The sequence below is a fragment of the Heterocephalus glaber genome, unplaced genomic scaffold (assembly GCF_053883595.1).
Source record: "Heterocephalus glaber isolate CG9 unplaced genomic scaffold, H.glaber_assembly_v1.0 deba00000071, whole genome shotgun sequence".
NCBI lineage: Eukaryota > Metazoa > Chordata > Mammalia > Rodentia > Bathyergidae > Heterocephalus > Heterocephalus glaber.
This window is the reverse complement of record NW_028258137.1, coordinates 7,126,885-7,148,984: the sequence shown is the minus strand read 5'-3', so window position 1 is coordinate 7,148,984 and position 22,100 is coordinate 7,126,885. Positions and strand designations below refer to the sequence as shown.

General features: G+C 44.7%; 1 protein-coding gene across 7 annotated transcripts in view; it reads right to left on the bottom strand.

Annotated features, from left to right (window-relative positions):
- Positions 1-22,100, bottom strand: part of LOC147830596 (uncharacterized) — a 423,672-nt gene that overhangs the window by 4,328 nt on the left and 397,244 nt on the right. For 2 of the 7 annotated variants that reach the window (XR_015448404.1, XR_015448405.1), the window contains 2 exons: positions 788-1,245; positions 386-450 (listed from right to left, as the gene is read on the bottom strand). Coding sequence is in view for 1 of the 7 variants with exons in the window: in XM_087204035.1 (XP_087060161.1) it covers positions 431-450; positions 788-940; positions 1,045-1,245 (374 nt within the window). In the remaining 6 variants the exon portion in view is untranslated. Of the gene's footprint in view, positions 1-385; positions 451-787; positions 1,246-1,849; positions 21,534-22,100 lie in introns of those variants that run through there. The other 5 variants (XR_015448414.1, XR_015448434.1, XR_015448407.1 and 2 more) reach the window with 5 other exon arrangements.

Sequence of the window (22,100 nt, the reverse complement as noted above, 5' to 3'; positions counted from 1 at the left end):
TCAAATGCCAATGGGAAATTCCCTTCACCCTGGAATCAATCTTGAAGGACTCACAGAAGAATCCCAAAATGCCTGAGTATAATTTCACTCTATAGGCAAAATGCATGTGGAGCCAGAGACAGTTCCCAGAAATCACACAGCCTCGGAATCTTTCTCAACTTGGTGATCTGAACACACAAATAACAGCATGATACAAGCCACCAGAGTAGGACCAGTTCACCATCTCACACATTTTCCCTTTTTGTTTCTAGAAAGACACAGAGTACTTGGCCAAAGGCACTTGGTTGGTCTGATGCAGGTGTTTGTTCTTCAAGGAGGATCTGTGGTTAAAGGAGTTAAACATGTGGACAGAGCTCAAGACAGAATAGAATATGAGGAGAAATACCTGTTTCTCCTGTTGATTCTCCAAGCTTTCCTCCCAATAAAAACATCACCTGGCCAGTTCTGAACCTGAAAAGTGTCAAACACCAAGTATCAGTCTTTTAGACTATCTCACCAGTGATCAAGACCTCTACTAAGCCAGCTGAGCTGGTCTTGGGCCGTTCCTCACACCACAGGAGACTAAGGACACTGTCCTAGTCCCATTCTTAATATAATCTTGGAATGCACACCCCTGGCCATTGATGATACAACCATACTTCTCCCAGAGTGAGGAATTGAAAATACCTGGTGGGGAGCCACTGAGCAGGAGGCTTTTGTTTAAATTAGTTGTGTCCTGGTCATTGTAGACCAGGCCAGCAGCTGGAGCAGAAATGATCTTAGTGGGTTACCCAGGTTAAGTACTCACCTTTTCCCTTCCATAAAATCCCATGCCAGAGGGTCTGTTCAGCTGGGTCCCGTGAGTGGCTGTCCTCCAAACTGTGACTCAGGGATCCAGACTCCTCCCTTATGCAATCTTGGGCATCCACAATCCTCAAATCTGAATGTGCAAAACCATCACCTGGAGAGCAACCCACCAGCAGAGATTCTGATTCAGTGAGTGTGGGTGGGGCTAAGAACTTGCATTTTTAGCACGTTCTCAGGCAATGCTATCTGCTGACTCACGAGCCACACTAGGAGAAGCAACTTTCCACAGGGCTTTCGCATGGAGCTGGAAGACAGGCGGAGAGAAGCTCTGAGGAGTTGTGCAAAACCTGTGGCACACATCCTCATCTTCTTGCTCACATTTGAGGAGCCACCAAGCCTTGTCAGTTTTACCATTGAGATAGGTCCTGGATTTCTCTATCCTCTGCCACTGCCGGAATTCTGTAAGAGGGAAAAAGACATATGGTTGAAATGTAAACTTCATTTTGAAACCTTAGGAACTAAAAATGCCAGATGTATGTTCCTTGGCAATAGGATGGAAGACCAGCCCTTTTATGTGGTCCAGATTCCTACAATGCTGGCTCTACCCCTTCCTCATCCACATTCCTCTCCCTCTGTATCCAGTATTTCATCCACAACACATCCCCCAAAGGCTCAACATCTGATGGCACTTGCTACTTTAACCCCAACTGCTTTCTCTTCAGTGGTAAACATATCTTCCTGATATATCCCTAATCATCTCCTAAATCCAGGTTCAAGGGAATATAAGTGGCTGGTGTACATTTAAAATGATATGCAGGGGAAGAGCAGTTAAGATGTGAGACCCACACATCCCACTGAGAAATGTAGAGAAATGTTTGCTGATGTCATGTGTTGGCAAGGGTGTGGGAAAACTTATCTCTACACCTACCTGGTGAAAGGTACCTGTATATACAGCTTCTTGGGGCAGGGGTCAGTTTTTGCATGCTTAATGACTCAACCCATGCATATTTCTATATCTCTTTCATTGAACACTCATATATAGAAGCCAGGAACAGGATGTTACCTGTAGTACTGTTTATAAAATGAAAAGTCAAAATTTATATAAGCATCCAGTCCACCCACAGGAGAAAAGGTGTACAAGTTACAGAGCCACAATGAGCTACTTTGCAGGGGACTGGAAAATCCGTGGTTCTTTATGTGCCTCATGGAACAGTCTCCTGGGCATAGCTCTGGAAACAAAAATCAAGTTCGGTGTTGATTTGACAATATAATACCATTTATGTAAACATTCATAGACATACACAAATACACTTGCAAACTGACAATTACTATTTTCTAGGACAATGAACTAAAAAACTCATGTCATACTAATAATTGTGGCTGTCTATGGGGTTGAAGATTGAGTTAAACATCCTCAGAGGTCTTTAGATTTATCTCCAAACTTTCTATTTTTCACAAGTAGAATTTAATTCTGGTGTTGTCTGTAGAACTAAAGTTGGACTTTTTTTCTAAAGCTCTGGTGTCTCTGGAGTTGTCTCCAAGTCCCCCCTGCCCTGCAGATTCTTCTCCTCTATCATCTGTACGGTTTTGATTTACTTGAATGTTGAACATTGAATGTGAGCCTGTTTACCTACCTGCCCTCCTCACTGTGGACTGAGGCATTTCCTGTGCCCCTTTGTCCCTTGATGTATAACATACTGCTTAGCATTTGTGAATCACCCAGAGGATCTCACCAAAACCTTCTAGGGTATGAATGAATGATTGCATCACAAACCTGGGGTTATATCTCTCTCCATATGGGAATCCTTTCCAGTCTGAGCAGAGAGCTGACACAAAACAGACCGTTCGATTCACAACTCATGGTACCAAGGTTGAAATGCACCCCCTTTGGACCAATGCAGCTGTTCCAGTGTACAAAACACTGAAGTACTTCTGTACAACTATAAGTGGCCCCTCTACCCTTCCCACTGCTGTTATGGCTTCTCTAAGCATCCCCTCAGTCCCAGCAGGGGGCAACCAAAACTTTTCTCCAGACCTGTGCCAGTGACCCCTTTATAGTAGGAAGTCACTTTTGCTTTGTACTAATATGTAACATGATTAAGTTCTTGGTGTGTCATTGTTATCTCATGGAATCCTCATCATTGTAGGGAAGGCCAAGGGCCACGGTACTCACTGTGATCAAGATGCTTGAGGACCAAGTTGGGACTCAAGCCCAATTCTGTCTACCCTAGAGCTGCTATTATCACCATGAGCTCTGCTGCCATTGGCAGAAGTTCTGCTCTGGGACCAGCTGGATGGGAACCACAAATGTACCATGTCAGCAAGGGACACTCCAGCTCTGCATGAGAATGTCCTCAACATGTCCCCATCCCTTTGCTGGCCTGGCTCAACTACATGCTGTCCTCCCAGAGGACCCTAGCTGGCCACTCTCCTCCATGAAGGTCTTCCTTTCCTGTAGGACCTGCCCCTGCCCCTTCTAAAAGGTCCCCCATTTCCCTATGCACACAAAGAGGCTGGCAGTTCAGTGTATCAAGCTGAGCAGAAACTCCAGCGGTGGTGCAGTGCCCTCGGAGGCCTTAATGAAACACCATATCTGGCTGCTCTGGAAATCTGAAGTTCAGGTGTTTCTGTTCCTGTAGCGCTGGTGTACACAACATAGGAATGAACAGGAAATAGATAAATGTTATTTATCCACCATACACTTCAATCAAAGTCTCCAAAAAGAAAAAACAGTTTATTAATGTCGTGAGCATCCCAGAAACAACAAATGATGTCTGTAATTGAAGCTAAATGCTTCAGGCTCCTTGGGTGTGTTGGGGACAGTGGCTGGAGAGGTGACAGGCATTGCTTATGACAAAGCCTTACACCAGTCTGGGAGAACAGATTTCCACTTTTGTATCAGCCTGCAGCCCAGACAAGAGGTGCCTCACGCTCCCTCCCCGTACACATCAAGCTGAGTGACATTTGAAATGGTAATCATTTCCCCACGAACTGCAGCTGCTCCTCTGCAATCTGATGCTCATTCCTCATCAGATACCCTTTCCCCACAGCAAGCCGAGCCTGCACTTCCTGCAAAGCCCACCATCGACTGGGCTGCAATGAAGCCTGGAGGGAAATGAAGATCCCTCTGTTGAGGAATGTATTTTTCTAAAGTCATGTAGGAAATAGTTTTTCTAAACAGAAATATTAGTTGTGAGCACCTGTGGAAGTGCATTTGTGTTCTCTGCCGGGCAATCTGGAGTTGAGGAGGCAGCTTGCCCCACACTATCTCCCATTCTCTGGGCCACTATTCTCAATTGTGGTGGCTTCAAAGAAAATCAGTACCTGAGTCCCACCTCAGCCTTCCTGAATCCAATGGGGCATGCGGGCTTCAGGATGCACTGGACATGACATGTTTTGTTCTTGAGCCTCCCATTTGGTAGCAAGATAAGTGAGAGTCTCCATAGATTTCTGCCGCATATTGTAACCTCTTCCCAAAGTTCCTATAAGTGTCAGGGATTTTTACCTTTCCACTAAGACCTCAGCAGTGAGGGCACAAGTAGGCGGAAAACCTCTCTCCCCTGATTGGTGCTGAGTGCCTCAACTTCCTGTCTTAGAACCTTGTTCTGTAGATTGGCAGTTTTGTCTGTTTCCTTTTGTTGTTTCTCCATCTCTGGATGCAAATTCCTCCTTAAGAGACCAAGTGTGAGGCTGTTTGTAGCCACTTCAACTCTGAAAAAGACAGAGTGATGGGAATAACATAGAAGGAAAAGGGGACATTGAAGCCTTATATGGCGGAGAGGAGGAAAGCAAGTGCAGGAGAATAGAATGCACACAGTGACAGAAGCAGGGGGTGTCAAGAGATGTAGCAGAAAACAATGACAAAGTATCCGTGGCAACTGAATGATGTGTATAGAATGCTGAGCACCTGCCACTCAAAGTGTGGGCTGAGACCAGCAACGGCAGAGGGAGCATGTTGGAAATTCACACGCCTGGGCCCCATCCCAGGCCTCCTGAGGGAACATGCCTTTGCAGGCTGCCATCTGCATCTTAAACACACACACACACACACACACACACACACACACACACACTCATCGCTGTGAGGCCAGTGCACGTGAAACTATGTGAGTTCATTGGACACACAGTCAGAGGCAGGAGCAGCATGCACTATAAGAGCTGTGGACACACTTCCCTCCCCGAGCAAGCTGGTTATAGACACACAGCTGGACTTTACAGCCACTTAGCTGCTTCTGAGTTCTTATTAATGGCCAGAGAAGTGGGCTGATTTGCTTAAGCTTAGGATGATATTGGGCATAAATATGTAGCTATGAAAATAGCCATTTCAGAAGAAAAATGATAGAACCTTTGTATTTCTCCCACCTGTTTCGTAAGGTCCTCCACAGCCCTGGCCACTAGGGGTTTTTATTTTTTCATTTTTACCAAGTATTGATCTGGCTCCTGAGAAAGCACAGGTATTGTGGTAGACAGAATGGTCGTGTCTGGGACAGGACACCCAGGACCCCAAATGAGTCATGGTAAAAGTGCAATTCCTGGATGGTGTTGATTACAATCCATGGAAACCTATTTCATGGGGGGGTTTGAATGATGAAAAGAGCAAGTTACCACTTTGTATATATCTTCTCAACCCTTCAATACAACAGTGCCACATAGATTCAGTCGGCCTACTTTACAAGTGAGGAAACTGAGGCTCAGAGAAGCCCAAAGACCTCACCAAGCTTACAGGTACAATAAGCCATAGGCTGGGGTCTGAACCAGGTGACAGCTGCCTCTCTGCCAGGGCCCTTTCTGTCACATCTATCAATCTGCCACTGGAAAAACAAAAGCAGCCTTTCAAATGTACAAGGAAGGCAGTGTTATTCCAGTGGCAAAGAAAGCACGTGCATGTTAATAAGACCTTTATCCTTTTTGCTAATAGATTATTAAACAAGGTTAATGTTATTGTGACAGAGAGAAGAAAAGCGTCCATCTATGTGCCCCCAGAGGCCACATGTAGACACAGCCACAACATCAGGGTGAGAAGGGAGAATGTCGCTTGGCATCAGCTTGCTGCGTTTAAGTGATGCCAGATATGGATAGAGCCAGGGGACACCCACACTCACGCACAGGAAGGATCTAGGGACAGTAGCCGGACAGGACACCACCACTGAGGCTGAGTGTATGGAGCTTTAGCTGGCAGGACATGGTCTCTCTAAACCAACAGAACAGAACTCTGGGTTCCCATTCACTAGCAGCCATGGTGGACACGGTTCACTGTGACATATGGGACTCTGCTCTGTGCAGGTCAGTGCTGGTCACAGGAAGGTGACAGTGAGCAGCCAGCAGTAACTGCAGGAACAGAGAGGACTTGATTAAGTCTGGAGCCAAGCATCAGTGAAGGGGCGTCAGGAAATGGAGACTCAGCGTGGTATACAAAACACAGAACTTAGCCAGGTGTGGTGGTACACAACTGTGATCCTAGCTACTCAGGAGGCTGAGGCAGGAGGATGGAAAGTTCAAGGCTAGCCTGGAAAAGTTAGCAAGACATTGTCTCAGAATAAAATAAAAACAAAAAAAAAGTGCTGGAGATGTAGCTCAGCACCACAGCGCCTGCCTAGCATGTGCGAGGCCATGGGTTCAACCCTGAGTACCAAAACCCAGAACAAAACAAACAAAAATATCATGGGACTTGAAACCCAGGTGCACATCCAGCCTTGACCACTAATGAGCTCCCTGATTATAGCCAGTTTGCACCTCTCCAGGGTTTTAACAGCTTCTTCTGCAAGTCTATGGTCAGGAAGGCTTTATGTTTTCACTTGTTTGGCTTTTTGTATTTGAGCAGCCAGAGGGGTTTTGTTCAAATCACGTCTCTGGACCTCAGTTTCTAGATCTGTGAATTGGGAATAATATTACCCACCTCAAACTGTTCTTTCTTGGAGGTCCTAAAGAAAATAAAACGGATTAGCCCTGAAGGAGTGCAAATGATCCGAATGAGGCAGCTGTCAGTATTAGTGCCCCATTTTCAAGAAACAACTGCACAGCACCACATTTAAAGAATTTTTACTTTGAGGAACATCAACAGCCACCACGGAGACACTGCCAATGGCTCTTTAGTGAAAGCTGCTGAAAAGTGAGGTGCAAGGTCCTTTACCCTGGTATGAGCTGATCAGAGCCAGGGACTCACGAGCCGTGACTGGACCTGAGAAGGCCTTTCAGCCGGAAGGGAGGCCAGCATCCTGCCAGGGTACCCCTGCGCCAGAGTCTTCCCAAAGACCCATGCTAGAGCCAGCTGGGTCCACTTCTGAAAGGGAGGGAGACCCAGTGTCACACATCCTGGTGAGTCATCCTCTGGATGAAGGTCCAAACTCCCAATTTTTAAGAAGCCTTCAGGGAGGCTCCCCTGCACAATAGAATTTGGTAAATACTAATCCCCATCAGGCTTTCTGAAAAGTTACATACATGGTGAGTCAATAGAATGTACAAAAAATTAAAATTTCCATTCAAAGTTATTTTCATTTCTTCTATTTCTAAATTCAATTTTCACATTTTTATAATTGACATAATACATTAGTATATCACTATGCATATATTATTTACAAAAACATGTACAATCTGTTTGCCTATACCTGTGTGCACGTGTGCACATGCACACACACACACACACACACACACACCATGCATATACATATGAAACAGTTTGGAAACCACCAATGTACTATGCTATGTCCTTGGGGAATAAATCTCTACTTCCCTGCAATTTATCTCAGCTCAGCTTTGGCTACCACATATTCACTTCTAAGTTTTATTATTTTTTACTTTCTTCCAATTATGCGAGGAGAATCAGCATTCTTCCATTCACACTGTTTTGAGAAATAACAGCACTTCTCTGGAGGGACTGAGAGCCTCAAGTCCAGGCTTCCTATGAAGCAGGCTGAAAGAGTTACATGCCCAAGGTGCCAGGGGTAGGTGGCACGGTATCAGGCTAATACCAACTTCATTTTGAAAGACTGCTTAAGCTCTTTTTCAGATAAAGAACCACATGCTCTATGCCTAAAGAAGGGTTACATCACCTGAGGGCTGGAACTTCCTCAGCACCTGTGCTCTGTACAGAGCCATATGTTTAGCAAGCTGATAGACTCATCAATTCCATTATTCGACAAATATTTATGGACTGCCTCATAGATCCATTATTGTTCTTGGCACAGGGGCTCAGCAAGTAAGCAAATCCGACAAGGTCCCAGCACTCATGACCCTTACTTCCTTCTGGGGAAGCCAAGAAATAAAGTAAGCTAATAAATAAATGTAAACATTGTCAGTTCAAGTGAAGATTAGGCAGAAGACTCAAATAAAATGATGATCTGGAGAGAAAGCAGGGGAAATGACTTAGATGGGTCACTTAGAATGGATTCTCCAACAGGAAAAATTCTCTAAATTTTAATTCTCAGGCATTCCTTCTCTGGAAGTTACTAGAAGATATGCTTTATAAAAACATGGGAAGGGTCAGGAGAAAGGCATCAGACCCAGGAAACAGAGCTTCAGTATAAGAGTGGTGTAAGTGTCTAGGACAAGGAGACTCAGACCATGGCACGAGCCACCCGTCCAGATTGGATACATTCTCGAGGCCCAAGAGGGTCTCTTGGAAGAAAATGGAATTGATGGAGTACTCCTGTTTGGGGAGGTTCACACAAAGATCTTGTAAGATGAGGAAGGAAGAATTATGTCAAGAATTTTGCAGATAGCAACAATAGCAATAGCAACAATAATGACACCAACAATTGTAGGCTCCCAAAAGAACAAATCTGCAAAGGAAAAATGTCATCACAACATAGATGCAGGTCCTAGCTGTGAACAGAATTTACAGTCACTACAATGTAAACATCAGGTACCTGGGCAAGATCACAAAATAAGCACATTGGGAGGACAGGGCCCAAGATGTATGGTGGACAGTCAGTTAATGAAAGTGTGCTCAGATTGCAGAGCTGGAAGAAAATAAGAAAAGATAACTCTTAAAACTGAGCATGTGATGGTGAGAGCTGACCTCTGGGGTGAGACTGCCACAGGGACGAGGACCCTGTGTCTTGAACGTGGTCTCTAAAGTGTCCATTGATGAGCATAATGTCAAGTCACTGTTTGATTCTAATATCCCTAATCCCCTGCTTATACAACAATTGCTTCCTGATTGGGCAGGGTTAAATATAAAAGGCCACAATATGACTGATAAACCCTTGGAGATCTATCTCTCTATTTCCTATTATCTATCTCTTACTTTGCTCTTTAATTTCTTTGTATTTTGAGTTTCTCAAATAAAAGAAATCACATGATATGTAAGTTTGTGTGTCTGATTTATATTCTCAAGGTGCACCCATTTTCCCACGAATGACTCAAGTTTATCTTCTATGGCAGAGCAGTGCTCTGTTGTGTGTATATACCACATTTTCTTTATCCGTTCATCTATGGATGGACATATAGGCTGCTTCCAAGACTTAACCGTTATGAGTTGTGCTACTATATACCAATAAAATAAAAATTTTTTAAAAGCTTGGAAACACAGTGACAGGGCCACATTATTTCAAAGAAAATTGAATGTGTACCACTGCCCATTTAGCTTCCCTCCACCCCTCTGCCCCTTTGCACCCAGAAATGATCCACATACCTCCTGTTTGAAAATGCTTTTGAGGGTCTGTCTGAGACCCCACAACCTCCTAGTGCTTGATACCTATTCCTCCATGTTCCTGCTTGGTGAGAGGAAGCAGGTGAACCAACTCTGGCTTCACGACAAACGCTGGGATCACAAATGCTCTTCTAGGTAGTGAAAGCAGAATGCTAGCAGGCCCCATGTTTTAATTACACAATTTGGCCATGCAAATATTCACAGGCACCTTTGGGAAGGCAATGGGCCTTTATCTAAGTGTGTAATCTAGAGAGCTCGCTGCTATTGCTGATCAGTGCTTCTTTCTTATTTATTGCCTTCCCTTCTCCCACACTCGGGCCTTGCCCCAATAATAAAATCCCACTTAGCACTTACTTTTTCCAAAAAAACACACCATTTTTCACTATCTTAGCAGTGAAGAGATGAAAAGGAGTTTTCTCCTTCTTTTTCTTTTTTAAGAGACGAACGTTCTTCTCTCCTCTCAAATATTTAATCATAATTATATTAAGAAACATTTATAAAAAGTTAAGTAATAAAATTAAATAGGTTGGAGAAAAACAGAGAAGCAGACAGCAAGGATTAAGTGTAGTAATATAAAGAATAGATTATATTTAATGAAAATTTCCTCAGTGTTCAACATTTTTATTATACTTAATAGTGCTGGGCTTCATTTTTGTCTCTAATAATTGTGTGTCCATAATGAATGGCCATTCTTATTCCCCCATTGAGCCCTGACAGAAATTAATAAACCTAATTCTGTAGGTTTAAGTTTAATTTTGTTGAAATATATAAAGTAGTTACATATTCACTTAGCAGCAAACCGAAATGCAGTGCCTCCAGCTTCTCAGCAACTTTATAGGGAGTAAATTGTTTTCTGGATCTTTCTCCCCTCACCACCTCTTCTCACTCCTCCACTTTCTGGTCTTAGCTGAGAGTCTTGTTTGTGATGCACCCAGCTATGGAGGATATGCATGGCCACAGAGGTGGAACCATGGCCAGGGTGAATGTTGTAAAAGGTCCAATTAAGTGATCCAGACTGTTTCCAAGAACAGCTGTTAATGATTGCTGAGCACTGTCTTCTTGGTTTACAGTTTTATCAAGAAAGTATGTGATAAAAGACAGGGGGAAGGAGGTGAGCATCTTACAAGCCAGTAGGTTTCTAGCAATAAATAATGTCTATAGCTGGGTTGCCAGAGCTCTGAGAGTATTGAATCTCCCCTTCCCAGCTTAAGCACCTCAGTAGGGATTCCAGGAGGACTGAGCCTTGGGGGTTTAGCAAGAGGTCACAGTAGTCATATTGGCTTGGATCACATCTGATTGGCTTTCCTCTCGGACATGGTCTTCTTGGAGAGAAGTCAGCTACACCTGGCAATTCTCCATCCCTCTGTGTTCTTCTTTCTCCCTTACTCTCTTTTTCTTTCTTTCCCTCCATCTCTCCCTCAATTCCTCCCTCCATCTGGTCATTCATTCATTCATTAGATGTTTGACTTTATCATACATTCTGTGTAGAGACCAAATGGACAATGTAAAACAACATGGTCTCAAATATCATGGAGTTTATCTTTATTTTTTAAAAGATGATGACTCATAAAGTCAACATAAAAGTGTGATCACAGGAGGTATGTGGGGGAGAAGACACATAAAAGAAGGGGAGTTTTGATGCATCAGCGGATCAATAAGTGCTTTCCTGAGGAAACCATAGCTGAGTTGAGTGAGAGGGGACATGGAGGAGGACATGGTGGTGGGGCTGGGGTTCCAGTGACAGGAGCCTTGTTGATGATGTTGCATGACAAATCTGAGGTCAAAATGGGAGGGAGGAAGAGGTAAGAGATGAGGATTTAAAGACAGCCAGGGTTGCTTCAGGAGCACAGCTGGATGGCAGAAATAGCTTCTAATGTTCTAGAGCACAATACTGTGATTGATGATAATTAATTGTGTATTTCCAAATAATGAGTAGAGAAGATTTGGATGTCCTCAAGACAAAGGAATGATGAATGTCTAAGGTGATAGATATGCCAATTCCTCTAATCGTTACACATTTTATATATGTATTGAGAAATTGTACTGTACCCCTTAAATATGTGCAACTATCATGTGTCAATTAAAGACATCAGAATATTTAAGAAAAGTTAACCAGGGACCAGATGAGAAGGACCCCACAGCTCAGCCTAAGGAGTTGGACTGAATCATAAGAACAATGCAAACCACGAAAGGGATCCACCAAAAAAGGTGAAGGTGATGAGAGACTTGCTCAGAGCTGTCACAGTGGAACCTTCTCCTTTACCTCTTCTCTCTCCTTTTCTGCCTCCCATCCCTTCCTCCTGTGTTGTCTCTCCTCTTCACAGGAAATAATCACAGGAAATAACCACAGTAGTGTTTGAGTGGTCACCCCACAACCTGCTGTCTAGGGAACCTGTCATTCTATGAGCAGAGGTTCATTCCTCCCCATGCACACAGAAGCTTTGATCCTGGGTACCATTCCAACAGCTGAAAGCCTGTGCCTCCTGAAGGTCTCTGTGGTCTTCTCAGACCTGATTCTACTCTGAAAACCTGTTTACAAGGGCAATGGGGTGGACGTGGGAAGAGCCCCAAATGGCATCTACAAGGAAGGACGTGAAGGAGCACAATAGGAGGCGTGGAGGGCACAGGAAAGGGACACTTGGGATTTGTCTTTGGTCAAGAACACCAGAATCTGATCCCTGGGGTGTGTGTGTTGGGGGGGCGGAGATCAAAGCAGCTATTTTTCTTTCCAAGGTTTAAGTTCAAGCTCATGGAGTGTGTGTGTTGAGGAAACGTGCAGTTGTTAAGAACAGGAGATTAGCTGGAGAAGACTCTATGGGTCCTGCCCTTCCCCCCTGAACTCTGTCCTCTCCACTGGGACCCTGTCCCTGCCAAGCCACAGACTCCTTGTCACAGATACACCATGCGGCCTTTTGAACCACCTGCTCCCCACATATGCAGTGGAATGAAGGGTCATCTTCTGATAAGCAGAGTAATTAGCAGCCTGGATATGAGGTAACAGTTCCCCTCCTTCCCATCAGCACCAAATAAATAAAATAAAGATAGCCTAAGACTCCAGCAACCAGAAGCAGTCACCATCCCTGGGTGAGGGTGGGTGCCGCCTTGGTAATGACAGCCTGAGTCTGGCCGCCAGTCTTGCCAAAGTGTATGTTCCCTCAGAAGCATGTGAAGAAGGAAAAGCTCTAGGAAATGATTTTATCTCTGGGGGTTGAGCTGGAAAGTGGCCCTTATCTGCTTTGGCAGGCCAAGCCTTGGGTATTGCTCCCGCCTATCCCAGGATGGTAAAAGAAAACCCAATGAATCAATAAACAAGATAGCATTCCTGAAAACACCCCTGTGAGCATATGAGATAGAACGCTATAAATGAACATGTCTGAGCTGAACGTGTATACAGGTAGTGATCCATCCATATCATCCCTCCACCCACTCCTTCAGCCACACCTCCACCAATCCATCCATTCATCCCTCTGTCCACCCATCAGTTCGTCCATTTATCCATTTGTCCATTTATCCATCCACTCATCCACCAATCCATCCATCCACAGGTAGTATTTGAGCACATTGAGCCTATTTGCTGGTATCTTGGAACCCCACAGTGAACCACGTAGACACATTTTCAATCATGTCAAGTTCTCAGTTGTGGGGGTCGCATGAATCAGTAAGCAAGGATAGCCCCGTGCAATATGCGCTGAGATAGGAAGAGTTCAAGGTGCAGAGAGAGAGCAAACAGACACATAGCTCAGGCTTGGACTCCTTGGTCACAACCTCGGAGGAAACTTCCTGAGCAGAAGGAAGCCACTTGTTTAGCTGGGCCTTGGGGACAGAAGCAGGGGGGAAAAATAAGGGCTTTCACCTCGGTGGAGGACCTACTGCATGCCAGACCCAGCCCGTCTGCGGCTCCTGTGCCCTTCATTCTTGGTTTCCTCCATGAATTCCCCACCTCCATGCCTCTTCCTGGGTTCACCTGGGATCTGGGGAGCCAGAGGCTTCTAATTATTCTCCAGCCAAGATGAGCTAAGGACATGGGCTCTGGATTCAACAAATCTAGATTTCAGTTTGTCTGTGGCACCCGTTAGCAGTAACTTTGGACAATTCGCTTAACTTGCCCCATTCTTAATGGACTCATCTGTGAAATGGAGATGACAGTAGCTCCTGTCTCCGAGCGTTGTGAGAAATTCGATCTGTCAAATGCTAAGTTAGTACAGGAAGGGCCCAGTGATGTTCAGTGCCTGTCATTATGTGACTCTTTCCACCATCTCCGAAGAAGAAAGCTTGCATTCTGAGAGGGAAGGTGTATGAGACAAGAACTCACAAAAGAAATTCTCCTCCACGCTTTAGAAGGAGGCTCCACAAAGAAGCCTTCCTATCCATCGGCCAGAGGGAGGCTCACTGGTGCAAGATCCAGAAACCACCCAGCTGGCTGGAGGGTTGGGGTGCCATGGCCCACAGCAAACAGCTCTTGCCCTCTTTCTGTGCAGCCTTGATTTTCCCCTACCTCCGACATCTGACCAGCACGGCACAGCCACCAGGGTGGCCCTAAGTTCTAAGCTTCTTCCAGCTGCTAGGCTCCTCAACACCAGGCCTGCCCTGTCTGAATGCCCACAGTCCTCCAGAACTGCATAGCCTGAGGGCCAAAGCCTGGGGGTTCCGAGTGTCACTCCCACGCCCTGCGATGTCTTAGCCATCTCCCTCTCCACACCTGCCTGGGATGGGGACCCGGAATACAGGGGAGGCTATTGCCGCAGACCGCAGACCTGAAGGCCACCCCTCCCCTGGGCACCCTGCAGGGCTTTCCCTGGGGCTGTCCCCACTCCAGGCCTCTTTCCCAGCTATTTTTACCCATGTAAATGTGCTTCTCAGATTCCTGCCAACACATTTGGTTTTGTAACGTTGTTTAATAACTCAAGCCACCTTAATGAAATATTCATACTCTTTTCTCTGTCGGAGCGTTCACCCGGGCTCCCAGAAATTTCTCTCTCTCTTGTTTTTCAAGACAGGCCCCAGAAGGGGGACTCAGAGTGAAGTCTGAGGGCACCGGGAGGCCGGCCCAGGGGCTGGGAAGGCTCCCCGCAGAGGAGGGCCTGGGAGCAGGAGCAACACGCAGGTGTTGGCATCTCCTGGCTGAGACCCTCACTTCCTCCTGGGACCGAGAGACCTTCCCCTGCCGCTGTCTACAGAGCAGCCCCGGACCTGCACCCGACGCTGAGCGGACAGTGCCACCTGTTGACGCTGAGACGGACCACGCGCTCCTTCCCAGGCCGGCTCCAGGCAAGGCTCCTCCCGCCTGCACCCAAGCTCAAACTGGGGTGATCCGGTCAGTTCTGGCCGTGTAGACCTTTGTCTTCATCTGTGAAGGGAGGCTGTGCCCCCGGGTGAGTGCCCGCAGCTCAGAGCAGGGCAGTCCTGGTCACCAACTGCCACAGGAGCCCCCACTCTGTCTCTGATCGGTCCCCATTCTGCTCTCTCTGGAATCTAGTGAAGCTTATTTTATTAAAGTAGTTTTTAAAACAAAGAGGCAAATTCATAAGAGTATAAGCTGGTGAGGTGTCACAAAGGGAATACACCTGTTGCATGGGCACCCAGATCAAGACCCAGAAGGGAACACTAGCGTCCCCTGTCTTCAACCAGCCTCCCCTCCGGAGGTAGGGTGTCCTGACTTCCTTCCCCAGAGGCCTTAGTACACACAGCGACCCATCCATGTGGCATTGCTGCTGTCCCCCAGCTGTCTTTGGTGCGACTCCGCCTTCCTCTCTGTAACATAGAAGGAACCACATGTTTCCAAGGTGGGATGCAGGATTGCATCTGAGAACTGAGACGCTTTGCAAATCAGTGAATTCAGCCCTGCCATATGTTAGTGAGAGAAGAAGGCTCAGAAGGAGAAGGAGTCTACTGAGCACACACAGCTTGCTTAGCGATCTCTCTGCTAGATGACAAAGCTCCTGCACTAGCAGCCACCACATAGAGAACACGGGACTTGGCACGAGGTCCTGCCTGCCATGGTCAAACCTCAACCCTAACCTATTCTAACAGATGCCATGCTCCCTGGCCTCTCCACCACCTAGCATGACATCTTGTACACATTGTCCTCTTTCAATACATCCTCAAATACCTGTTGGGTGAATAAATGGATCACAGATCCCCATTCTCTTGCCCGTGGGAAGAGGACGGATGACACGGAAGGTGTTTACCTGATGACATCAGTTACAAGTGGGAAACTTGTGAATTACAAGATGCCCATCGGCCATGCTCATGGGCAGATTCCACCTCTACTCCTAGTACTCAGGCAGTGCCTTAGGTGACCCTGCTGTCCAACACATAAACACAGCAGATGACAACTGAGCTCCTCCGGCACGAATGAGTCAAGGCAGATACAGAAAGTGTTTAGCAAGTGCTAAGCAACTGGTAGCTATCATCACTATGGCTATGATAGAAACAGGTTCCCAAGCAGGCAACTGGCTTGAAGTAGCACACTTCCCACCAGAGGCAGCAACATGTAGATATGGCAACCAGTCTTCAAGAAGCAGGGTTACAACACTCACTGAAGAGTGAGGCAAGCAGAAGTGCAGGTTATGTTTTTGTTTTTTTCCTTTTATCCACGTAAGCCTTCAGACTTCACCTACTTTCAACCCCACTTTAGTCCTGCCACCTGTGAGAAACCCTCCCTACCACTGGCCACCTGTGTCTCTTCCTAAGGACTCCAACGGGCCTAGTTGGATGTTCTTCAGCTTTATCGTTACTGTCTGCAACTGTGGGTACTGGTCCCACTCAGAAGCTGCCCCAGGCCCATCTTTCAGCCCAGGGGGGTGTGGCATGAGCCAGGCAGCTCTGTAGGAGCCCCTGATCTGCAGGCTGAGTACCTGGTTTCCCCATCAGGCATAACATTCCCTCTCTTTTCCCTCTATCCCAATACAGAAGAGAAAATAAAAATTCCCCATGACCTCTCCAACCCTCAGATAACAACTTTAACCTGTCAGAATATTGCCTTCTAATCTTCGAGCTAAGCACATTTTGTAATAAAGTTGAGATTCTTTTTATGGTCAGTTTTATTTCTAGTCTTTTTTTCCACTTGGTGCAACATTGTTCACATTTTCTGAACCTATTTAATATTGTTCTTTAGTAACATTTGTAGTAGTTACACACTTGAATCATAGACATATCAGAGTTTACTGTGCAATTCCTTTTTATTCCTCTTTATTCAGATATTTTTCCTAACATTTTGATGTTAAAAATATTCTGCATTATAAACATAAGCTCTCAGAATTGGAATCACTGGGTGAGGATTTTTAATTATTTCAATTTACCTTTCTTTAAAAACAATAGATGATGTTTCTATTGCAAACAGGCTTAACCTCAAACTTCTCAGCAGAAAGAGAGATTGTCTTCCCCAAGTGACTGTGAACTGCTCACATTTTCATCTCTGGCATGGACACACACACGCACACATACATACACACAGAGCACTACTCTAGCCTCAGCCATGCTGAAATATTTGCAGTTATCCCAACACAGCATGGATATTCGCACCCAGGCATGGTACATGTTTCTTTCTACCAGTGAGATGCATCTTTCTATCTCTGCTAAACTGGCCATATTCACATCTTTCCAGGACTCAAACATCACCTTCTCTTCCTGAAGTTTTCCCTGAGCTTCCAGGCTAAATGAGACACTCTTCCCCACTCCAAACCCACCCTTGATGTTCTCAATGCAACCTGCATGTTGAGTAATAATAATTATATTTATCATAATAGTAATCAAGATGCATTGAGCCCTTGCCATGTGCTCAGATGGTATTCTAAGCACTTTCCATGGATGATCCCAGCATTCCCTGCTGGGAGTTTCATGAGTATTTAGCATGTACATCCGCTACCCTTCACCAGGCCAGGAGCCGTTTTGGGAGGGGCTGCACCTTTCTCCTCTTAGCTCTTAGCTCTCACAGTGAGAAGGGGCTCAGTGCTGGGCACAGAGTAGACCACTCGGCAAAGCAGAAGTACATTTTGTCCCCTGTGGTCTCCTACTGACTCAGCCAGTTCAGGGCTGTGTGAGGAAGGACTGCAGCGCTCGGGAGAGGCCATCGGGAGGCTGATCCGAGGCTGCAAGCTCCTCAGTCGTGCTCACCCTGGAGAAGAACTGAAAAGCCAAACCACCCAGAGGTCTTGCTCATCATCATAGTGCAAAGAGCCCCTCCATTTCTCCACACTCCTTTTGTTTCCGCCCGGGGTTTTGTGCGCATCATCTCATTTCCTCCTCTTATCTCAGATGGGGAAGCTCCTGAAGGTAGAGCCTTTTGCAGATTGCTTGCAGGGAAAGAAAGAGGCTGCTCAGCACAGTCTGCAATAAACCTGGGAGGTTCACCCTTTGCGCATATGCTGCCTGCCTGCTCTAACTGCCCCAAATTGTGTTCTCTTCACCCCTGAATTCCTGTCACTGGCAGGCATGATTTCTTTAGACAAAAATGGGGTGCAAATGGTGATGTGAACTAAGTGTGTCCCCCGAAATCAGGAGAATGCAGAGGAGCTGACAGCTTATTGGGCTCTGTCTGTCCTAGACGTCAGCAGTTTTCCTTCCTCTGAGACAAGTGAGCAACCTGCTGTTCCTGCCAGGTCAGTGTCTCCTGTGGAGTCACACCTGCCTTCACACACAGAGTCCAAGGCCCCTTCCATTAACTCCTGCCATGTGCCTGGCACTGTGCTGGTCTCTACAGACCTGCTCTCCTTAGAGCTAGGCAGTAGTTCATTCTGATTTAATAAAGAACCCGGCTCACAGACATGACTCGCTCCAACTCAGCATGTAATACGGCAGAGCTTGAACTTGGTGTGGGAGTGTGTGAATCACAAATCCAAGCTCCCTCCGCTATGCCATGTCTTGAACTCATGTCCCAAAGGATATGGTTCTGCAGAAAGTGCCTGTCAGAGTGTCCAAAACTGTGTCCTATGCTCAGAGGAGTTGATTAAGCCAACATACATGGATTTATTCACTTTAATATTGTCTGAGCTTCAAGTACATTCCTCACTGTACATTTCCAAGAGGGGCCAATTTATATCACTAAATTGCAAAATGATTTGATTGCAAAACCCTGTTTTTAGAAAGCATTTGGTAGCACTTTCAAAAAACACACATGTAGTGTGTGGAAGAAAGCATTTGGGAAAAGGTTTTATCATACTTGCATTCTCATTCAGCTGAGTGCAACTCCATTCTCGCTACATATTTATTTCTTATTCCTCTCAACTGTGGCTTCAATATTGACCTGAAGTCCTTAATGCTCCTTCTAAGATCTTTGAACTGTGGTCAGGTCTCTCAAATTCGAACGTGATTCATTTCTGATCACGCTGCACCATCCACCTTTCTCCTCCAGCTGTTCCCATGTCCACCTGTCTGCAAGGAATGTCCACTCAGATTACCACACATACTGATGTGTGCAAATACCGCTCCCACTCTTAGCCTGACCTTCTGAATGTGGTGCCTAGTACAAATGGCTACAGTGACAGCCACCATAGACAGAGCCTCTTCCTGCATCTAGCCAAATTATTTTTCCTGGATTGTATTCTGTTTTCCCATTCTTCACCCTAATAGAAATGACAGCTCAAAATCCTGGTGCAAAACTTTCTCTTGATTTATAATCTCCCATGGTATTTCATGTACAGAATTATAAGATGAGACCCAATGATAAGCTCATAGGAGGTTGGTTAAAAAAAAAAGACAGAGGGAGGAAGAGCAAATTTAATCTAAGCCACAGCTTATTTAAAAATTGATAGGAACTAATTAAATTAATAAAATTTTATTGAACTTTAAAACAGAAATCAATTTTTTAAAAATACCTTTTCTTCCACTGAATCCAAAAACAATGAAATTCTTATTTTAATTAAATTGGATGCTTTTCATTCCACTCCTTTGGAACTGAATATAGAAGATCTCTATTGAAATTTTTCTTTCCATTCAAGTATAAATAAGTCAAGTTTGCCTACTTAAAACAAAATCTCTGTGCACAGTTTAAATAGTTTCTTCACCTTTCTTTTTTTAGGTACTGGGGATCGAACTCAGGTCCTTGTGCTTGCGGAGCAGGCAGTGGAACCACTGAGCTAAATCCTCAGCAGTTTCTTCACCTTTTAATGATGCTGTTAAACGGTTTTATTTCATGATCTGTCTGTTGAGCTGTGAGACAGTTTGAGGGAAGGAGGGCAGAGGCACCTGACATGTGGCTTCCAACAATTTCCATGATGTAAATACGCCCAGCATGGCCCATGACTGCTGATTTCAAGCTACTGAGGAGACGGATGATAGTGGACAAGGTAGGAAGGAATGTACACGTGTGCTGTATCACCTAGCCCTGCTACACCACAGTGTCTTTCTGAGCTAGTCTGATTCCACCTGTAGCATCCATCTAGAATATCACCAGCAAGGCGGAAATAGAGAGTACCCTGTTCTCGGCCAGGCTTCGGGCACACGGAGACATCTGGACAGCAGTGACAGTGATGGGCGCAGATGAAGATAACACTCTCATGAGTGTCAACGTGACTAGATCTAGAGAACATCTCCAAGTGCTGACTTACTAGGAGTCCATTTCTTCATTATGAATAAATAAATAAATACTTGCTTACTTATTTTGCTTTCTGTGGAGTCAATCCATCCACTGTCTCTTTAGGTTTTCATCTCCTTTCCCAAATCCAGTGACGATCACAGTTGCTACAACTCAGAGAAATGTTGAATTTAGTTGACTTCATCCCACTACCCTGCTGCTCATTTTGATCAAATAACTCAAATGATCCCCAAGTTCCTTTAATTCCATCCAAAGAGGCTGGAATTTCCATAAACATTCTTTGGTATGTTTACACTTTGTTTCTAGACAAACTATCTACTTCAAAGTTTGCCTTTTAATTCTTTTAATGGATTTTAAAAAATGTAAATGGAAGCCCTTAATTTTAATATAGGTCACTTTATCAAACTATTCGTAAGTACGCATAAACTTGGCAATATTTTCAACAAGATCGTTTTGCATATACAGGTAAATTTGAAAACAACCAATTCTCATATCCCTCTACTTGCTCCGGGTTTAATTTTTTGCAACCATGATGCTCTATCATTTTCTGCATCGGAGAACTGGGCACCCTTCATTTGGCTTAGCCCTAACCATTTGATGTGTGTGATGATATTGCCCCTATTCTCTAATTATTTGTTCCTGGCAGATAGACATACAACCGAGTTTTATATATTGACTTTATTTTTAGCGACCTTTTAAAATTCACATTTTAGTTCTTATACTTTATTTGTAGACTCTTTTAGATTTATACTTTCTAGTAATGATTGTTGCATTTTTTTCCTTTCTTATCTTTATTTTTTAAAATTTCTTTTCCCCCATATTGAAATGACTATGACCTATAATAAAACACCAAATGGGAGAGATGAGAGTGGACATTCTTGGGTCTTTGACTTTCTCTATCCTCCCAACCCTCACACCCTTTTATCAGAATAAAGAAAACTCTTAACTGGTTAACTTGACAAGAATTAATGATGAACCATGATATCCTGGTCACCATCATCAGCAAGAGGAAGATTTTAAAATAAATAAGACACTGTGCCTGCTCAGAGAAAGCTACAGCTAAAAAATCCATTTAGGGTATAAAATAGATAAATACAATACAGGGTGGCATGGGAGGGTGAGGAAAATAGCTCCTTCCATTCAGGGGAACTAGCAAAACTCCCAGGACACAGAGCATCATAGGAATGGACTAAGGGGCAGAATTGGTGATGTTCTAGTGAACAGGGATGACCTACAAGCACTATACCCCTGAAAACTCTCCTCCGAGTATTTATCTATACATGTAGATCTCATTCATAGTCAAAATATTGCTCAGAATTTCAGTGCCCATCACATTTGGGTGAACTTGAAATTTTCAGGTATTCTTAAAGGAAGTTACAATAGAAAGAATAAAGACTTCTACATTTTAGTCACAATTCCTGGATTTTATGTACTTAGGTTTTCCAACAATGTTGCATGAAATCCAAAACCTAAGAAATGCTTTCCAGCTTTCCATCCCACAAACCCATTGTTAGAGTTCTCTCCCTCCCTCTCTCTCTCTCTCTCTCTCTCTCCCTCTCTCTCCCTCCCTCTCTCTCTCTCCCTCTCTCCCTCTCTCTCTCTCCCTCTCTCTCTCTTTCTCTCCCCCCCATCTCTCTCCCAATAGATACAGATATCTTTACTGACTTTATTTGCCAATATACCACAGTCGAGGAAAAACAAGAGTAAATAACACAGAAGGTGATTTTGATGTATTTACCTTATGTAACCATGAAACTATGTATTAAGTGTTAAATAAACACTTGCTGGTTTGGCTTGGCCCAGCTACATTGGTAGCCACTGGAGGAAAATCTCAGGTCAGAATTTTATTACCTTGGGCCAAAGGCTGTTGAAAGGCATACAAATCAAGACTAGGTATAACAAGATCTTTCCATTTTAAAGTTAAAGCAGAAGCAACAGTATTGGACAGTAAAACTACAGAGCATTTCAGAGTCAGTGTCACAGAGGGGAGTTGGCAGACTCAGAGAGTGCATCATTTGGGTGGTGATTTTAACAGGAGTGTCTCAAATAACTTTAGTTTGCAAAAAAAACTGATCAAGCATGTACCCATGAGTCAGTGGCCTACCTTCCCCAGAGTGACAGGGTGAATGC